This window comes from Coturnix japonica, chromosome 10 (assembly GCF_001577835.2).
Source record: "Coturnix japonica isolate 7356 chromosome 10, Coturnix japonica 2.1, whole genome shotgun sequence".
NCBI classification, from domain to species: Eukaryota; Metazoa; Chordata; class Aves; order Galliformes; family Phasianidae; genus Coturnix; species Coturnix japonica.
Window position 1 is genome coordinate 1747749 of NC_029525.1, and position 15753 is coordinate 1763501.

Below are 15753 nucleotides of genomic sequence, written 5' to 3' on the forward strand. Positions count from 1 at the left end.
CCCGGACCCCCCCGGTGAGAGGCGGAGCCGCCCCGCCCCCCCCGGTGTTGTTGGGGGGTGAAACTTCACAGCGGGGGACGCGTGGAGCCGGAGGGGGATCGGGATCGCTGGTTGATATCCCTTCTTCCCCCCCCCCACCCCGCCCCACTGTGCACCCCGGTGCCGCGGGTGGAACAAACCCACGGGAGACCGCTATGCTCATCGTTGTTCTGTTCTTTATCCCCCCCTCTTTTTCTGTTTCCTGAAGGAAAAGGACCGGATTTAGCACCCCTCGAGTTGTCGCTCGCTCCCAGCCTGCAAGAGCTGGCGCTCCCCGGAGCGCGCTGTTAATGATGTTAATTAATTCTAATGCAAGCTGCCACCGCTCCCTGCAAGCGCTGCCTTGGACAAGCGACCCTGGCATCCCTCGGCCGCAGCCCCGGAGCTGAGGAAGGCGTAGGCACCCATTGCACGGCCCCGCTTCCCCTTCCCACCCCGCTCCTGCTGCTGTTTCCCCTTTGGCCGCAGCCCCGGGGGCAGCTCGCAATTAACGGCATTTCCACGCGCCTCCCATCCAGATGGCCAGCCTGGCTTTAACGTGCATTTCTCCCTCTTTTCTTTTCCTCTTGTGAAAATACACGGCGTACCCCGGCTCTCCAATCCCCGGCTTGCAGGAAAATCATTTCATTTCGGAAATTTAAAGACAATCTCTGCAGATTAAAATGATGGAACAGCTGTGGAGTGATGGAACAAAGTGACCTGGGGGGACGACCCGTTGCTTCCCTCCTCCCCTTTGCCCAAGGTAGCATCAGGTCTTAAAAGGAAAATGCCATCATCTCAATGCATTCTGCTTGGCCATCCCTGTGCTTTGGGGCTGTGTGGGTGCCCCCCCTGCTCCCCTGTGTCTCTTTGGGGCTGTGCTCACTGCTTTGGGAAAGCAAGGCTGGTGCTCAGGATCCGGCCCTGTGGGTTTCACCTGTTTGGGTGTGCAGCACCTGGATGCAGGGCTGGGAGCACGCCTGCAGCTCGTGTTGGTTAACAGCAAGAGACTGGAAGTCAGGACCGATTTTTCCAGCTGGATTAGATGGGTCAGCTGCTGCGTAGCCTCCCTGTCTGATGAACGTAGAGGAAACAGCTCTTGATGAGCTGAGCTGCTTGGACAAAGCAGTGAGGTGAAAACGAGCACGCGATTCCCGGCTGTCTGGAGGCTCCGTGGTGCTTTTTGGGGGGGAGATGATGGATGGATGGAGGTCCGGGAGCTCAGCAGCTTGAACATGGATGTACCCCTGGGACAAGAGCTGTGAGATGGCCCTTTGCAGCTTCTGGCAGCCTGGGGTGTTGGTGGCATTTGTAAGGATGAAGTAAAAGGCCAAGGAAAGGGCATTGCCTTCTGCGAGGCACAGGGAAGCCTCACCTCCAGAGGGGGCCGGCAGCACCACAGTGCCCATGAGCTCAGTGTCCTTATGGAGGTGGCACTCAGAGGGACACTGGAGGTCTGGGTTATAACCGTGCCCTTCCAGGCTGCTTTTCCATTTGCTTTTCACCAGCGCTTCTCCCCGAAATCTATTCCAGTTGGAATGACTCATCCTTCCTCTCAGGACTCCAACCTGCGGTAATGAGATGTAAATCCTCGCATGACCTATTATATTAGCTTATTCTATATCACACATCTCCGTGGATTAGGAGGGAGGGAGATGAGACGTCCTCCCGTAGCAGCAGCCGGTGGGATCTAAGAGGATCGCTCTTGGCACCTGGTTTGAATCCCTCTGCCATGAGATCTGCTGGCAGCATGACACGCGTCAGCCCGGCTCTTCTTTCCAGGTAAGTAGAGAACTGACCCCAGTGCCTCACCTGCACTGAGCTGTGATGTTTCTATGACATCGAAATGAGCCAACTCCAAGGCCAAGTGCAACCCCGCTCTGCTCTCTGCACCCAAATCCTGCACCGCCCCATTACCTGCTGCAGCCCTCCCTGGGATGAGCTGAATCCAGGTGTCACCTGGAGCTACAGCGCCATGCAGATGACACCAGGTAAGCACAGCCAAACCTGCAGGGGAGAGCAAAGGCTGACAGTGTTGAAGACCCCAAGCGCAAGCATGGAATCACTGAGGCTGGAAAAGGCCTTTGAGTTCATCAGGTGCAGCCTTGAGTAAGTCCTGGAAGGATGTGTGTGTGCTGGAGACACACCGGGGGAGGAAGGAGGCAGCGTTGCTAAATAAAGCAGGCAGGCTCTGCCGGGTGAAGTCACGCTGACACTTCCCCGCCGGCTGTCACTTGGTGTGACGGGCACAGTCACAGCAGCACAAGGCTGTGGCACTCAGCCATTGGGGTGGTGCCAACACTGAGGCCGGGAATGATGAGGGATAACGAGTGGGGACAAGGCCAGGAGCATCAGCAGGGACTGAGGGACACCCATGGGTACAAGGCTGGGGATGACAGCAAGCTTTACCCAAGGAGGCTGTGGATGCCCCATCCCTGCAGACATTCAAGGCCAGGCTGGATGTGGCTCTGGGCAGCCTGGGCTGGTGACTGGTGACCCTGCACACAGCAGGGGGTTGGAGCTGGATGAGCACTGTGGGCCTTTTCAACCCAGGCCATTCTGTGACTCTGTGACTTGAGTGGGACACTTAAATATCTCGATGTCAGTGGCACTGGATGGCAAAGAGCCCATGCAATGAACCTCCTGCTATCAGTGCAGCTGTATAGGTGTGGGAATCACTTCATCTGGGGGTGAGGGAGGCACGGGGGGGCCATGGTGGCACCCGAGCAGTGACACAAATACACAGGGACAGACACACGGAGCCGTGTAAACAGGCACATGGGGAGACCATGTGCTGCTTGGCTGTCGGTGTGTGCCCCGAGCAAAGGCACACAGCATTGGGAGTGCATGTAGGAGACGTCCCAAAGGGGGGTCTGTCCAGGGTTCTCCTTTCCTGGAGAGCTCCGAGGTGGGCAGCAGGAAGAGAGCATCTGCAGCCAGGAGGGATGGCTTTGGTCAGGGTGATCCTGGCTGTGGGTTGGTGACCCTGCAAGGCCAACCATAGGGAAGGGAAAGCAAAGGGTGTGTGTGTGAGCACAGAGACATCCCGGTGCCTCCTACAGCTTCTGCACACGTCAGAGCTGGTCCCAGGGGCTCACCCTGCCCTGCTGCCCGCAGCGGGCACTACAGCCAGATGGGGGGATGCTGAGCCAAGCCGGGATCACAGCCAGCAGCTGTAGTGGGGCAGGGATCAGCAGCTCACAACACCACAGGGGAGATCTCCAACCCAAATACCAGACCCCAGGCTGACGGATCCCACCCAGCCCCTTTACACACACCGCTGTTGTGAAGGTGAAAAGAACCAAAGAGCGATCCTGGAGATGCTGAGCAGTGGGTGGAGGCAAAGAGCAGAGAGAGGGAAGACAGTGCTTGGAGGTGGGGGCTACCAGTGGCCCAGTGGTGGCCCAAGACAAGGGGACAGGGACAACACCCATATCCTCCTGCCTCTGGTTTCAACCCACCGCATGATGCTGCTCGGCCTTTCTCTCCATTTCAAAAGCCACGTTCTTGCTGGCTTTGCCTGAAAATGACTTTAATCTTCATAAGCCTGAGAAGTAAAGCTGCTTATAGGCACCGCGAAGAACTTGGGGGGGTGGGTGGGTGGGAAACAGGGTTAGTCCAGGAGAAATGAAACCCTACAGTATCAGAAGTGCTGTGCCACCCCCTCCATGCGGCTGGACTCCATTCCTACACCCAATGTGAGGGCAGCGCTGTGATGAGCTCATCAGTTCTCAGGCCTAGAGCCACCCCACCATAAGGGGACTGATAGCAAAGGGGGCGTTATCCCTTCTAGGGTGGGTAGAGGGGATGAGTGACAGAGGGGTCAGGCCAAGCAGGACGTGCCGCGTCCGTATGGAATGGTTTTTATTACAGTTTTAATCTCACAGTCGGTAGCATTACATGAGAATAAAGCACTGGACAGGACTGGAAAAAAAGGCCTCTGGAGACAGCATGCAAACATTGCAACAAGTTTAAAGCAAAAAAAAAAAAAATAACAACCCAAAAGAAAAAGGCGCCCGGGGGGGACGCTGCTGTGCTGCCAGCAATGCAACGTCTCCTCTGGAACCATCACTTCTGTCATGGGGGTTTTCCTTTCTGTGTGTCCATTTCATTGGCTTATTATTTCTTCTTTATTTATTTAGAACCTCCTCGCTTTCTATTTTTTTTTTCTATTTTTTTTTCTTTTTTTTTTTTTTTTAATATTTTCTCTCTTTTTTTTTATCATTCCATTGAAAAAAAAAAACAAAAAAATCAAAAATACAAAAATAAGAGATTCGTAACTTTAAGGTAAAAAAAAAAAAGGGGGCAAGCGTTGGGCTGGAACCCCTTTTTGCTTTGAAATAATAATAATAATTAGAAAAATAAAACGGATCAAAAACACAAACGTAATGACAACACCCAAAAAGAAAGCAACGGCTCCCCACCCCCAAACCCTCCCCCACCACAAATAAAACCCTAACCAAACAAAAACCACCCCCCAAAATCAAGGGGTGATGTGAGGGGGTGGGGAGGGGGAATATAATAAGAGCCTGGTGTGACAAAACAAATGAAACAAACCCAACGAAGGATCGATTTTGAAGGTTGGAAGTGACCAAGAGGGGCTGCCCGCTGGTGGGGATCTCCTGCTGCTGTCCCACACCCATAGCGTGGCCCTTCTGTGCGAGTGGGCTGGGAGAGCCCCCCCTGCCCTCCCCCCCCCATCTCCTGTTCTTTGCCCAGGGCTGGAAGTGCCCCCTCCCCCCCACCCCCCAGAGCCCTCTCACAGGTAGAGCTCCTTCTCTTTGATATGCACTAGCTGTTCACGGAGCTGGTGAGAAGGACGGCCGATGCCCTGGATCCAGCGTCCAGCAACTTCTTCATCACCTCGTAAACGATGGCTGGGCAGCCGTCAGGAGCATCCATCTTGTAGCCCTTCTCCACCCGGGGTACCACGTCCTTCAGGGGCTGTGGGGATGATGGGGCTTAATAGGCTGCTCCCTACCCCCCAGAACACCCAAGGGGTTGCCCCCCCCCGCCCCTCTCCCCCTCCTCCATGAGCTTTCACTTACGATTCTCGGATAAGGCACTCGCCCGAAGGAGTAGATTTCCCAGAGGAGGATCCCGAAGCTCCACACATCTGATTTGGTGGAGAATTTCTGTGCAGGGAGAAAGGGCCGTGAGTGGGTTTGAGCATAAGGTGGATCATCTCTGGATCTTTCTCTGCTCCTAAAGCTCTCCTCCCACCTTTTCTCTAAGTGCTTCGGGTGCTGTCCACTTCACAGGCAGCTTCCCCGTGTCCTGAGTGGACGATGCTTCCTTTGTCAGCCCAAAGTCGCTGACCTTGGCAATGTTGTCCTCTGAGACCAACACGTTCCTCGCCGCCAGGTCCCGATGGACAAAGTTGTTGGCTTCCAGGTACTCCATGGCTTCACAGACATCTCTGTTCGGAGGCAGAGAGGCATTAAGGATTTGGTTATCAGCACTATGACTACGCAAAGGTGCATGGCAGCCCTGTGGTTGGGGACATCAGGGCAGCGTGCTCTCAGCACTGCTTGAAGCAGGAGGGTTGGATGATGCATCCCTTCCAATCTCAGCCACTCTGGGGACCTCATCCTCCCCCCCATCCCTCTTCTCCTCTCCCCATTTCTCAAGCCCTGGCGCAAGCAGGGCATAGGGTGAGATGGGCAGAACAAGCAGGACCATCCCTGCATCACAGGCTCATGGAATTGTTTGAATAGAAAGGGACTTTTAAAGGTCCCATTCCCTTGCAGGGAAGAAGGATATCCATTGGGATGCTCGGATCCACACGCCCCGCCATACTTACAAGGAAAACTTGAGCAGGCAGTCTGCACCTAGAACCGACCTCCCGCGCGACCGCAGGTAATCTACTAGGCTGCCCTGGAGGGACAGAGAGAGACGGTGCCATCAGTGCCAGCATCTTGTTGGGGGCAGTGTCCCACTGCCAGACCCACACAGCCCAGGGCTTAGGACGGGGAGATGGTAGCATCCAACTGGGGTCATGGCCCAGAGGAGGAAAAAGTTGGGGAGGGCAGAGCGATGGGGCAAAGGAGGTGGAGAAAGAGTGTCCACCTGTGTGGGTCAGCTCTCACCTTGGCCATATACTCCGTGACAATGTAGAGGCCGCTCTTCTCTTCCACAATCACCCCCAGTAGCTGCACCAGGTTGCTGTGTCGGAGCTGCCTGCGCAGCAGAGGAGGGCTCAGAGCAGGGAGCAGGAGGTCACAGAGACCACCTCCATCCACACTCCCCTTCCCATCGCCATCTCTCGTGTCCCCCGCCCTCCCCCCAGCCATACTCACGTCATCACAGACGCTTCCGCCAGGAAAGCCTGCGCTGTGGCGTCATTTTTAATGCACTTGACGGCAACTTTGTTCCCCCGGTAATCACCCAGCATCACATCTGTGGGGAGAGATGGATTGCCATAGAGATAAGCCACGGCCTCCCAGCTCCACTCCCAGTATCACCCCCTTACTGTGATGTACAAGGATGTGCTTCTCCCCAGCACAGGAGACCCTATGGAGTTGGGTATGTGCGGCCAAAGCGCTGCTCACCTCCAAATTCCCCTTTGCCAATGATCTGCAGCAGCTTGAGGTCCTTCATGTTGAGGGCCCAGCCACCTGAATGGGAAGGAGGAGGGTGAAGGGGTGCTGGGGAAGGGGACAGGAGCTGGGGAGGGGGCACGGCCACTCACTGCGAGAGAACTCGTCCTGAGCTGCCACCGTCCCCTCCATCACCTTGGGCTTGATGAGGCGCGTGCAGAGCCCGTCGGCGTCCGTGGTGTAATGCTGGAGGGGAGACGGGGGTGAGAGGCCAGGAGGTCACCCACAGCCACGGATGACAGCGTGGGGACTTGGTGGGGGTCCCTGCCAGCGCGATGCCAGGCCCTGAGACCCCACCAGGTGGCAGCACAAGGCCACAGATGAGACCAGTACGGGCTCGGGGGTCCCGACATCTTTACCTACTCTATCCCTGTTCCCATCTCCCGCTTTTCGCCAGGGCTCTGTGCCCAGCAACCTCCGACCCAGCCCATAATGATGCAGAGAAGATCCCACCACCTCCCATGGTCCAAACCAACGTGGCCCCTCCTTGCCACGGGGTCAGGGCATGCAGCAAGTCCCGCATCAACCACACGTGCAACCACAGAATGGATGGGTTGGAAAGGACCTTAAAGTCCCCTGCCATGGACTGACTGCCCCCCATTAGCTCAGGCTGCCAGGGCCCCATCCACAGCCTTGGGGATGGGGATGGGGATGGGGGTTCCTGCTCCCTGGGACCCCACCTCCACAAGCTGCATCAGGTTCTCAAAGTAGACCTCCTCGTCGATGCTCAGCTTGCTGGAGGAGTAAATGATGCGGTAATGCTCCACCTTGCCCTCACAGCTCACACACAGGGTGTAGTCCCCAGGGTAGTTGGTGCTCTCCCGCACCAGGAACAGCCCCGTCTCAGGTGGGTACAGCAGCCGCTCTGCCTGCTCCCGTGTGATCTTCCCATGGAACCACCTGCAGCGGGGTGGGAGAGGCAGGTCAATGCACTGGGATGGATCCCATGGGGCCAGGGGGCCACGTTTGGGGGCGACAGGGACTCACGGCATGAGGCTGAGCTTGATGCCAGCCTTCACTCCTTCCCGCTTCTGCACGTAGTTAGCAGGGATGATGCCCTCCCGGCCCACCTTGTTCTTCGCCTTGTACCAGTTGGGGTCCTGTGGGGACAGCAGAGGTGTCACAGTGAGCCCACAGCTCCCAGGAGCCAGACTGCAAGCCTTTCTCCATCCCCTTCCACTGCGCCGCCTGGGACGCTTCCATTCCAGAGGAACTTTAACTAACGAGGCCGTGAATTAATTAACCCAATGCCTGGCCTGATTGCCAGCCCATGGGGACAGCAGAGCCAGGCTCCCTGCCGTGGGATGCAGAAAGAAACAAGAGGGGGGCTCAGGGAACCCCATAGGGGTTGGGAGGATGGGACCCACTGCCCCAGGACCCGATGGTCATTACCTTGGTGACAGCAACGATGGTGAGGACGTCTCCTTTGCTGAATGGCAGATCCTGCTCGGCGGTACCGTGAAAGTTGTACTTGGCGATACATTCTGTACCGGATGGCCAAACGGCCTGGGAATGGGGAAACAGAAGGATGTGAGGGTGGGTCAGCGCATCGCCCACCCACAGCTGATACTGAGCAGCAGGGGAGCACAGGGCTCACGGCACCTCACCTGCATCCCCGACATCTTCTCAGGGCTTCAGGGGAGCGAATCTCACGGGAGGGAGGCGTCACTTGGTACCATGAGACCTGAGGAAGGGGGGGAAAAGGACAGCTGAGAACTGCAGCACGGCTGCTGTGAGAGGCACCGTTATCTCTGCGCAGGCATGAAGGATTGGGCTGGGAATGCTGTTTGCAGCGGGGGGGGGGCTGGCCAGCACCACTTTCTTCTTCTAAGGAAGCACCAAAACCCACCATCCCCAGACATCACACCCAGCAGGAGAGCCCGGGATGGAGCAGAAGAGGGAAGAGAAAAAGTTCCGCAAGGAATAAGAATAACATCCCCACGGCAGCTGCTGGGAACCGGAGCTGCTGCCACAAGTTTTTGCAAAGGGAAAAAAGAAGAAAAATAGCCCATTTCCCTCGGGACGAGGCGCTCTGGGCGTGGGTGCAGCCCTGTCCCCGCGGGTCGCATCCTGCTCCGTGCGTAGGAGGGGAACAAACCCGCCTTTATCTGCGCCGGCTGCTGGCTGAAGTCAGAGGCCCCGCCATCAAATGGGGCTTTCTTGGGTGGAATCATGGGGCCTCTCCCCACGGTCACAGCGGCTACAACAGCCCCCAAGCCCTGCAGGGTCCCCACTGGGGGTGATGCCAGAACGACGCGGGCATTTTGGAGTCGCTGTCGGCTTTACGGAGAGCCGTCAGCAGGCAGAAGTATTTTGGGCAGGAGGAACTGAAAGCATAAGGGGCAAGGCCGGGAGGAGGAAGAAGATAAGAGGGCAGAGCGGCGAGGAGGAAGAGATCTGGGCTCTGAGTGCTGCCAACACCTCGCTCCCATTTTTTAGGGTCTGGAGAGACACTCAGAGCTGCTCCCACCGTGGGAAGGGATCGCACCCATCCCTGCAGCACCCGGCCCTGTGCACGGTGGTTTTCCTCCCTATCACACAAGCTGTGCTGGGGACGTCCCCGCAGAGAATCCTCCTGAGACCGAGCTGTGGGGCTGCGTCACTTCCTCAGCACCCCCCCAAAAAAGCCCCACATGGGACTGTTCCTCATCCTGCTGCTCACAGCCCCAAACCTGGTACTGCCCCGTACCTCCCAGTGCTGGGGATGCTCTCCCATTGGGACCCCTGTGGGATGGGGACTGTGAGAGCATCCATGGGAAGGCAGCATCCCTGCCTGCGTGTGACGTTCATCCTAGAGCTCGATCTCTGTCTTCAAGTGGATTTTTGGTCAAGTCTCAAAGTAAACCCCAGAAATGGCCCAAAGCAAAATGCAGACCCCCAAAATAACCTATCAGCCGGGTCCATGTGGTGATCTTAATGAAGTCTGGCTGAAGGAAAGCAGTCTCCTGTTCCTCCACGCAGCAATTTAGGGTCTTATTTGCTGGAACTTGGGGTTCCATCGCTCTCAGGTGCAGTTTTGGTGCCCTTGGTGCAAGCTTGCAAATGTGTACTCCTCTGCCACTGGAGTAGCTCAGCCCCTTTGAAGCCACCATGAGGATGAGTGCGGCTGCGTGGCACTTTGCATGGAGCCCCATTCTGCCTTTCTCATCACCCTTGCTGTTGCTCAGGAAGGCAGCTCCTGTGTGCTTGGAGGGTGAGGGGGGCAGGAAGGAGCTTGGCACTGAGATTGGGCTCCACCTGCGTGCTCCTGGCACAGCTCCCCTCAATGGGGAACAACAGATTGGAGCATGGCCCCAAAGTGGGAAGCAGGCACTGTCAGCACCCCAGTAACCCACTGGGAAGTGGGACAAGGCAGGAGGACCTCTGTCCTTTAGCCTGACATCAGCACTTCCTCCTCTCCTCTCCACGGAAGCAGATGAAGAAGACTCTATGCCTGGTGGATGTCCCGGGGGGAACTGACCTCATCCTTGGGCTGATGGATCACAGAGCAGAACTTCAGGGCTCTGCTGGCAGCAGAGGGATGCGGAGAGCATCCACAGCTCCCAGAAGAGCTGCTTCATCCCCACACTGCTCTGCTGGAGAGCAAAAGGGACCAGGGGATGTCCAGAAGGTTCCAGCGTGCTCCAACAGGACGCCGTGCTACGCTCGAGCTCCTCCAAACTTCACAAACCAAAAGACACACAACAAGCCCCAAGCAGCCAACATCCCCGCTTCACTCCAGCAGATCTTATCGGCTGTCATTACAAAGCAACACCTACGATTACCATAATCGAAAGAAAAAATGTTCCTCCTTTATCTCATCAGTTGCTCTCAGACGGTTCTGCTGCTTCTCTCCGGCTCAGCGCCTCCAACTGCGCGTGTCGGGCACCAGCCAACGGCCCCCAGAGAGGAAAAGGGGTGGGGTGTTCCTTTTTGATGGCTTTTTTAAGAGAGAGATGATGCTGTCAAACCACAGATGGCACCCGGGGGATACTCGGGCAGGTGGAGGCCTTTGAGATGCTGTTTCCAACCACCTCGGTGTGGCAGAGCCTTCATGGGCCTTTACTCCAAAAGGCTTCACTGTGGTGACCCAAAGACAGGCTGTAGTGTCTGATGACAGCTCCAGGATCACTGAAGGTTGGAATGGACCTCCATGATGACCAAGTGTGACTGCCAACCCCATGGCCGCCATGCCATGTCCCCAAGGCCACGTCCTTTGGGTCTGCTTCCCGTGCCTCGACGGGTGTCAGTCAGCTCCTGGGGAGCAGCACGTGGGCTCTTGTGCACCCCGAAAGGAATGGATGAATGTGGGAGGAGAACCATGGGCTGACATCCTGCTAGTGATGCATCACTGCCATTGCCCGCTGCTGGAGCCCCATCTCTAAACTCCAGCCCCAAAAGACACACCTCCATCTCCATTGGGCAGATCTCTGTCCCCAGTGGTCACACCTACTGCTCCCAATGGGTGCAGCTACATTTCCTATGGACGCACCTCCCACCCTTCCATCCCCAATGGACAGATCTCTGTCCCCAACAGACACATCTCTGTTTCCAGTGGATGCACCTCCCATCCTTCCATCTCCAATGGGCACATCTTCATCCTCAATGGGCACACCTCCTTCCTCAGTGGGTGCATCTCCATTCCCAATGGACACATCCCCATCCCCAATGGGCACATCTCCATCTCCAATGGGCACATCCCCACCCCAATGGGCACATCTCCATCCCCCAATGGACACATCTCCACCCCAATGGACACATCCCCATCCCCAATCGGCACATCCCCATCCCCAATGGACACATCCCCACCCCAATGGACACACCTCCACCGGAGGCCCTTTGGGACGCTCTCAGTGCTACATGACCGAGGACCACATCCCCAAATGGAACAAAGCATCCACCACCGGGGCAGCCCCCTCCGGCCGGTATCTCAGCGCTCTTCCATCCCCTCGATGAAGCTCTACGGGACCCCTCGGTTCCCCCGCAGCCTTTTCGGTGCCGCTGACACCGTTGTCCCGCAGCTCCCCCCCCCCTTACCCGGTACTCACCTCCCCGAGGGGCCGCGGGCAGGCAGGGCTCAGCCCGCCGCCGGGTACTCCATGCGGCGCCGCCGGGGGCCTCCGTGCTCGGGAGGGGGTGGGGAAGGGGGGACCGGGGGGGGGGACGCGAAGGGGCGGAGGAAGGCGGAGCCGGCCGACCCCGGCGGCTCCAGCCCCGAGGAATAGGCCGCCGGGCCGCTCGCAGCCTAATGGGGGGTGGGGGGGGGGGAACCCGGCGGTGGGGTTGGGGGCGGGAGAGGGGAACGGAGCGGCCGCGGCCCGGGGTGGCGGGGAGAGAACGGGCGGCGGAGCGGGGGAAGGGGGAGGAGGGAGCGGGGAGCGGGGCTCGGGCCGGCGCGGCCGGGGCCTAATGGAAGGAAGCGGCGGCCGGAATACGAGCGGCACCAGCACCGCGCCTGCGCAGTGACCATCCGCAGCGCCCCCTGGTGGCGAGAGCGGGGAGAGGCGGGTGTGGGGTGCGGGATGGGGAGGTGGGGTCGGGCGGTGGGAGGGGAGGGTCGGGGGGGTGTGGGGTTTGCTGGCACACGTTGCACTGAGAGGCGGCGATGTCCCCTCCGTGCAGACACTGAGGTCTGAGCACGTTGCTTTGGGTGTCCCCGTGCATCGCAGGGCAGGTGGGCTGATTCCCTTCCAGCTCTATTCGTCAGGAGCCCACCCAGCTCTGGGGGTTCTGCACGTAGGGCAGTGCCATACAGCAGCTCCGGGTCACCCTGCTCACAGCTCTCAGCGCTGCCTGCTCACGGGCACAACCGCCTGTCACTTCCTGCCCTGCGCTGCGTGCAGCCATGTAGGGCGAAGCAGGAAGCCCGGCACAGTGCGTGCATCCCCCTCAGGGCAGGGGACCGTGCAGGTGACACCAGGGGGGCCAACGGCTCCAGCAGCCCCGACGGTGCTGAACTCATCGTGGGGGATCGCTCTGGAGCTCCCTGCATGGATCTCGGTGCTCCAAAGGATGCGGGGCTGCAGGCTGACCCTGCTCGTGTGCGTCCCTTCTCCACGCTCTGCCTCGCTCAGAGCGGTGCTGGGAGGAAATGAGAGCAGCTCTGCTCACAGCAAAGCGCGGATGCGGGCACCGACCCGTGCAGCCTCCCCAGGGTAGAAATGATGTGAGCAAAGCAGCGCACCTGCATGCTGAGCTGAACTCGAAGGCGGGTGGATGTGGTCCTGCAGCACTGCAAGCTCCAGGGGGGTCCGGATATAAAGCTCCTGCCCCAAATGAGCATCCCCTAAGTGAGCATCCCCCAAATGAGCATCCCTTAAATGAGCATCCCCCACTTGAGCATCCCCTAAGTGAGCATCCCTTAAATGAGCATCCCCCAAATGAGCATCCCTTAAATGAGCATCCCCCAAATGAGCATCCCCTAAGTGAGCATCCCCCAAATGAGCATCCCCCACTTGTGCATCCCCCAAGCACTCGGAACAGGAGCGCAGCCTTTCATTCCGGGATGGATTCCGTGCGTGCAGAGCAGAGATCCACATGAGATCCACAGATGCCACACGAGGGCGATCACGTCCCAAAAGCGACGCATTGGGGACAAAAAGGATCCGGAGATCCTCGCTGCTCCGGGACTCGCACCGCCTTGCCTGGTGCTGCGTACTGAGGGCATACAACCCTGACCCTCGTGTCCCATGTGCCGGCCCTTAAAGCCCCTCGTTGGTTTTGCCTCGTTTTCCGAGCATCCCCTCGTTTCCAGGAGGGTTTTAATGAAAGCAGAAGGGAGTGGGTTGCTGTGGGGGCTCCCAGTGTGCCAGACGTTGGTGAGGGGCGCAGGGAGCTAAAGGAGAGCTGGGATTGAGGTCGGTGCCCCCAACCCCCAACTAGTCCCAAGCAGCCCTCGGTGTGCAGGAAGTGGTTATCACCGTAACTGCTTTGTTCTGCCTCAACCCAGGGACAAACTCCACCCTCACCTGCTTTCATGTGCACCCCATCGTACCTTGGGGCTTGGGGTCCAGAGAAACTCCCACCAGCTGCAGTACCTCGGGGAGACAGAAATGTGGGGCTCCAGGTGAAATGCAGAGCCTTAAGATGCCAAGCATCAGGACTATTCTTAACACAGAGAGGCTGTCCCATCTTTCGGGTGGGCAACACCTGCTTGGCTTAGGAGCCAATTTATTTCTCCCATGGCAAAACTGAGCAGGTTTGGCCATTAATTCCAGGCACCCAAGAGTGCCAAGGGAAAGAAGAGAGATGGAGCTGGGTTAGAAATATACAGAATGCTCTTTTAATGGGGAGGGTCATTAAGTAATGGAGCAGCTCCTCTGGGGAGCTGGGGACTCCAAAGGATGGCACCCAGGTGGAGGAGCTGCATTCAGGTTTCCACCCCTGCTGGACATATCCCTGTGGGCTTGAGGGGCCGGTGAGCCTTGCCAGCTTGGCAGGAGGACCCGGAGCCAAGAGGCCATATCTCAGTGCTGACTCATTTTAAAAGCACCAATAAAAGCAATTAGCCATGGTGCGATCAAAGCTCCCCTGGCTTATCACAGCTCCGGTCCCCATAAAGAAATCATGGCAATCTCAAGCTACCTGGGGAGTAAATGGAGGCTTTAACTGAGGAAAATCATTCGTGGAAAGACCAAGATAGAGGAGCAGTGTGAGCAATGGGTGCTGGCGTGGCAGTGATCGATGGATTTGCTTATTGGGAGGTGGTGGGGAAGAGGAGGAAGGGCAGAACTGTGGGTGCAGCATGGGAACACTTTGATGAGAGCTGCCAGGACACACCAAGAATGTCCAAGGAAGCAAGTTCAAGCTTGTATAGCAGCCCTGCTCCCTTCCAGAGCTGCCCCTTGTCTCCAGGTCTCCTTGCTGCTCTCTGCTTGCTCTCCTTCCACTCCCCTCCTGTCTTTTCCCTCCCTTCCCCATCCTGGCTCTGCAGTGAATTTTCACCCTGGTTCTGCCCAATGCCCTCAAGCAGCAGTGACCCCTGATTTATCAATCAGCCCTTGATAAACCCTTCTGGAGGAACCACCACCAAGGGGCTGTTTCACCTCACTGCTGTTAATATTAATCCACTTATCGGCCCCGGGGCTATAAAACATTCATCTCTAAAGGGTAAAATTTGTCCCAGTGTTCTTCCTTTATATCTGCACTTGCTTATTGCGGGCCTTATCAGCAACCAGCACCGGGACTCAGGGGGACAGAGTCACGCAATGGCTCCAGCTGATGGGACTCTGGTCCTGCACCAGCACCAGTGTCACTGGCTGAACTCACGAGAGCCTCCCCACACCATGGGGTGGTCCTGGAGATCTTCCTCCACCTTAGGTGCTGAGAAGCTCATCCCCATGTCAATGATGATCCCACCTTCCCTGGGCTGTCCTTGGGGTGCCCCCCATGGACAGGTGGGTCATGACTCTATTGCCTTTACCTATGGCTTGTATTGAAGGTAGTGGAGATGCTATTTGGCTAATGGACTTTACGCGTGGTCCTAAGCCATCTTTCCACCTTTCCTCCAAGGCTGGTAACCTCAGCTTAAAGGAACTTGGAACTGACTATTTGGAAATAGCTACATCAGCATCCCTATTGAAGCTAAGCAGAATTTGTCCTCCATTTGTCTCTGTGCTGAGAGCAGAGATCGACCTGGGCTCCAAACTCCTTCTTCCTGCCTCATCTTCTTCTACACCCATTGGCAGCATCCAGACATACACAAAGAGTCGTTCCTTCCATTCCTGCTGGTTTAACGGGTCTGAACACCTCCCTGCTCTTGCTGGAATCTCCCTGAGGTCTTGGGCAATCAGCTTCTTCCCCATTTCCTTCCCAAATGGGCTCTTTTGTTTTTTGCTCTTCTTGGAAGTATTTTTGCACGAGGCATGTTTCCATACATGCAGTTACCAGCCACCTGTATTTGAGCCTGAAGAGAGCTCTCATTGGTTAGGGCTTGATGTTATGGTTGAGTAGATGCAACCCATGGGAACGGGTTCAAGAGCAGTGCTGCACTGAGTGGTTGTACTCGTTCCCATATCATTGCGTGCCAGGTACTGGGTTGCGTGCAAGTGAACAACAAGCTGTACTAGGGCAAGAAGAGGAGGCATCAGGCTCTCCTGGCAGGGATTGACTGACAGCCAATGTAAACTTTTGGGTTTAAGTTAGAAACGGTCCTGCT

At 57.1% G+C, this 15753-nt stretch overlaps 1 protein-coding gene across 1 annotated transcript; it reads right to left on the bottom strand.

The window, feature by feature from the left end:
- Positions 1 to 4668: 4668 nt before the first annotated feature.
- On the bottom strand, positions 4669 to 11767 carry CSK (C-terminal Src kinase). Its single transcript, XM_015872773.2, is given in 15 exon segments — positions 4669 to 4828; positions 4830 to 4871; positions 4873 to 4962; positions 5067 to 5153; positions 5242 to 5437; positions 5822 to 5895; positions 6108 to 6198; positions 6318 to 6417; positions 6570 to 6635; positions 6710 to 6803; positions 7298 to 7517; positions 7605 to 7717; positions 8010 to 8123; positions 8225 to 8301; positions 11645 to 11767. Coding segments are annotated over 14 exon segments (1353 nt in total). The 5' UTR covers positions 8240 to 8301; positions 11645 to 11767; the 3' UTR covers positions 4669 to 4777.
- Between the last annotated feature and the right edge of the window lie 3986 nt (positions 11768 to 15753).